The sequence below is a fragment of the Photinus pyralis genome, unplaced genomic scaffold, assembly GCF_008802855.1.
Source record: "Photinus pyralis isolate 1611_PpyrPB1 unplaced genomic scaffold, Ppyr1.3 Ppyr1.4_LG9, whole genome shotgun sequence".
NCBI classification, from domain to species: Eukaryota; Metazoa; Arthropoda; class Insecta; order Coleoptera; family Lampyridae; genus Photinus; species Photinus pyralis.
Genome location: NW_022170878.1, coordinates 22,755,892 through 22,760,355, shown reverse-complemented (window position 1 = coordinate 22,760,355; position 4,464 = coordinate 22,755,892). Strand labels below are relative to the sequence as shown.

Below are 4,464 nucleotides of genomic sequence, written 5' to 3'. Positions count from 1 at the left end.
GGTCCCTTCCTACGTCGGCAATCACTGCATTAAAGGTAATTTTTTTTTGTTTTATTTGTTACTTGTGCCTCTATTACCGATGCGAGTTTTGTTCGAAAGCATTTTACCCATTGGGAATTTTTGTGATGATCATTATTGAATCAGGGGATTTTTTTTTTAATTTTTAGCGCATTGTTTAAGAATTTAAATAAATGTGCTATTGTTTGCGTTTTGTCCGTCCGTCCGTCCGGACCCACTTCTACCGCATGGGGGGGGGGTTAAAAATTAATTTTCTCTCTCATTGTATTCTAATTAAAGGTCTCAACGAAAGGAACAGTTTTCTACTAAGTACCGCCCTTCTTTCTGTCTTCTTATCAAAGTACAGGGTGAAGGGAAGAGAGGGGGGGAGAGGAGTGGAACGCGTTTTATCCTTCATGGTACTCTAATGAAAGGTCTCAACGAAAGGAATTAGTTTCTACCAACCATAGCCCTCCTACTCAACCTCTTACCGTTATCGGGTATACTCCCTTATACCTCAAGATTGTCGGAAGAGGGTACTCACAAAGGGCGATTGAGACGTTTGCAAGTAATATATCCATTGGTAATGTCAAAACAAAAGCTATTTCGGTTCAATAAATTCGCTTTATCTGCACAAGAGTTGTGCATAATTTATAATTTATACTTGTTTTAATTTGGTTTTGGTTTGGAAGGATAAGAATATCAAAAAATGTCCAGTTATCGCAACATTTCGGAGGCATGCTTCGAATGTTTCACAGTAGATATGAAGAGGCTGCTGTTCCACTGATGAAATACAAGCACGTTTCTAAGGAAAAGCAATTACGAAATGTTGTTTCAACACGTTCCTCTAATCACCGGACGTGACGATTAGCCCTCGACTCCATCGCTTGGCCGCCTTTCAACTCACAGATGCTGGGGACCGTTGAACAGTCATGTTCTGGATTGTACTCCTCTTCAATCTTCTCGGGGCGACAAATGCCGTCCGTCTGGAGGTAAATGTAAACGAATTTGCAACAACATTCCAAATATTCGTTTCAGGCATGCGACGAAGAGTGCTTGACACAAAAAAGAGTCGCCTTTGTGTCACCCACCATATCCGAGTGCGTCTGCGCCACGGGGGTGGATTGGACTCTAGTTTATCGATATCTGTACGACCGCGATTTCTTCACCGATGCATGCTTCATGTGCTTCGTACGATGTGTACAGCTTAAGACCTACACGGCTTTTCCCGACGGTACCCTAAACGTCGACAGCGTGTTAATGACGTTTCCTGATGCCGATCGAGATGCTCTCTGGGAATGCTCCTTGTCTGTAGAGCACATTTTGGACAAGTGTAAAAGAGCGTATCAAATGTCAATTTGCGCGCTTGATGTTATATTTGGACACCATTAATTTGTTATTAACTTGAGTTTATAAATAAATATATAACTGGAAAAATAAGGGTTTCTTTGAACTACTTGGTAATCTACTCAGTGCAGGTACACTCCAAACTTGGACCTTGAAGAACTATCTGAAGCAGTCAGGCAGGCACGTTCTACTTATCGACGGTATGCCTCAAGTCTCGACAGATGTGTTAGATCTTTGCGCAGTCACGATGTGGCTAATTCATCTTCTGGTCGTCACAAATGCTAATGGCCATGAGGTAAATTTTGAATATTTTCGAAAATGTTTTGAGTTCTCGTTTTAGATATGCGACGAAGTGTGCAAGGCACAAAAAAGGATCGAGCTACTCTCACCCGTTGTAACAGAGTGCGTCTGTTCAACGGGGGTGGACTGGGCCCTGGTCAATCGATGGTTCAACGACCTCGAGTTCTTTAACGACTCGTGCTTCATGTGCTTCGTAAGGTGTGTGCAAATAAAAACGAATCTGATTAAACCCGACGGAACCTTAAATATCGACAAGATAGTGACGTTAAACCCTGATGTCGATCGCAATGCTCTCCTTGATTGCTCGACTTCCGCCGAGCGAATTTTAGATGTTTGTAAGAAGTCGTATCAATTGGGAATTTGCACGTTGGAGGTTGTTTTTTCGCATTATTAGTTTGTTAATGATTGTAGTAAAATAAACATCTTTAACCGTTCTTATTAATTGGACGCGTTTCGTCAGCAAAGCTGTCATTATCGGTGGATCAAATGGAAAAGTATCGGTTAAACCAACACACCCTATATATACAGTAACGAAATTACACGCATAGCGCTTTATGTTGTTACCATAGCGGTGATTTTCTATTGGTTTAAAACGCACGGGGGACTCGGCAGTTTTGGTGGTTCCACTTTCAATTTCATATAAGTAGCTGAACGCACGATATTTGAAGGAGGCGCTTTAGGTATGTGAATGTGTATATACGCGAATTAGATAGTTAGAGTTACGAACAGATACGTAACGTCTTTGAAATTGTGTACTTCCTCATGTAGGTTGCCAATTAATGCATATAAAACATCGGTAAGTAAAATCGTATAATGTGAAAATGATTCCTTTTGATATATAAATTCAAGACGATAAGCGAAGTGTCGACACCGTCGCAAAGGCAACGAATAAGCTACTGGAAGTATAACAAAGCAGACTAAAGGTATACACCCCCTCCGAAATCAGGGGGATCGCGAGAAGGATCGCAGAAATATTATTCACTACAGCATAGATAGACAGCATGCCAGATCAGAAGGCGATTGTACTCCAAAGACTATGGATGGGAACCTTAAACTATTTATTGATAAGGGTAAGGGAAACAAGAGTACAAAGCTAAGATACCACTAAGGAGGCGGTTAAAGGAGCCCTGGGGGAAACAACAGAGGATCAAATAGAGGCGACAGAGATACGAGTAGCCTAGAACGTCACACTTCCGTTGCCGAAAAGCAGTGAAAGGAGGATGGACGCTATAAACACCATATTGATAGGGATCACTAAATCGCAAGTACGTAAAATCAAAGCAGATGTGTGCTAGGAACTGAAAAAGGAAGAGAATTGTGGAGAAAGAGACACAAGAAACAAATGCCTCAACTACAGAAGGGAGGGACACTTTAAAGATAACTGTCCAAACGAAAAGAGATGCTTAGGGGCCTATTCTCTAACGCTTAACGATGTCGTTACAAAGCGGTTGTCGTTCGGCAACGACTTTTATGATATAATAGTCAGTGATACTGTCGTTCAAATCGTTACCATTACGATATCGTTTGTTAACGACAATATACAGAATAGACCTCTACAAACAAAATATCTGGGGTAGGTAATAGGCAGAATTGGAGCACGTCAGGTATGCAGCGGAGAGGACTATAAACGCGGTGCTTGTACGAATCATGCGAAATGAAGGGGGGAGGCGTCAAAGAGAAGGGTGCTGAGCTCGGCAACAAACTCGGGGTTACTGAAGTGTGGGCGGGGGCGCTCGAGTTGGGGTGTGTCAAGAAAATGATCGATAAACAGCAATTAAAATCGCTGGTAGGTATCGAACCGTGCTATTGGAGGATACGTTGGTTGTGGCCGGCATCTCAACGGCTGACGTTATAGTTAAGGGCAAAGTGGGGGTTGGTAAGTTTTTTCTCACGTATATCTACTGCGCTATTCCTCCCTCTATCTTGGTTTGTGTTTTGATTTGATTGCAGGCTATTGGCAGAGAGTGCCCTTCTAAATTCAGACGTCCATTTGTTGACTGGCCGTAGAATACGCCGACCCCTCTCTACTTTGCCGTGAACCAAGAAATATTTAACGCTTCTTTCATTCATTTCATGCTACAGTTTTTTTCCATTCCCAAGTTCTTTTGCGTCCTCCCGCTTTTGTCTTCGCACTATCCTTTTCTCGCACACTTCAGGACTTATTCATTTTGCAACACTCCTCCATGTCTAGTGTTTATGCTGTATTTTTATTTGCACATTTTTTAAGAATTAAAAAAATGTGCTATTGTTTGCGTTTTGTACGTCCGTCCATCCGGACCCACTTCTACCATTTTGAACCACTTCTAGGGGAATGGTCCTAGATTCCTGAATTTTTTTGCAGTACGTAGCCTATACCTTGAAGGTGTGCCACACGGCCATCAAATTTCGCTTTCTAAAAGGGGGGCCCCCCACGAATTACTTCCTGAGATGCTGTGTTTGAAAGTAAAACGTGCATAACTTTTAAATACGACAACCAATTGGCCTCAGATTTTGCATACGCATATGCTTTTAGTGGTTTCAAGTTAAACTTTAAAAAATGGGGGGGGGGGGGGGGGGGGGCACATGTTCTTACCCTTCATGGTTTTCTAATGAAGGTCTCATCGAAATAAATTGGTTTGTACAAACTATAAACATTCCCGTGCTACTATTTTTCGAAATCAGTGAGCGACGGGGCCCGAATGGGGGGGGGGGGTTTAAATTAATTTTATCTCTCATTGTATTCTAATTAAATGTCTACCTACTACTGCCATTATTTCTGCCTCTTACCAAAGTACGGATGGAGGGGGGGGGGAGTGGAACTAGTTTTATGCTTCATGGTAC

General features: G+C 42.1%; 2 protein-coding genes across 2 annotated transcripts; both read left to right on the top strand.

The window, feature by feature from the left end:
* The first annotated feature begins 691 nt into the window (after positions 1-691).
* Positions 692-1,431, top strand: LOC116181498. The gene is made up of 2 exons (XM_031501878.1): positions 692-989; positions 1,036-1,431. The coding sequence occupies exons 1-2, from the start codon at positions 930-932 to the stop codon at positions 1,387-1,389; spliced, it is 414 nt and encodes a 137-aa protein (XP_031357738.1). The 5' UTR covers positions 692-929; the 3' UTR covers positions 1,390-1,431.
* Positions 1,432-1,555: 124 nt separating this feature from the next.
* LOC116180306 (general odorant-binding protein 57c) lies at positions 1,556-2,078 on the top strand. The gene is made up of 2 exons (XM_031500221.1): positions 1,556-1,639; positions 1,685-2,078. The coding sequence occupies exons 1-2, from the start codon at positions 1,592-1,594 to the stop codon at positions 2,036-2,038; spliced, it is 402 nt and encodes a 133-aa protein (XP_031356081.1). The 5' UTR covers positions 1,556-1,591; the 3' UTR covers positions 2,039-2,078.
* The last annotated feature ends 2,386 nt before the right edge of the window (positions 2,079-4,464 follow it).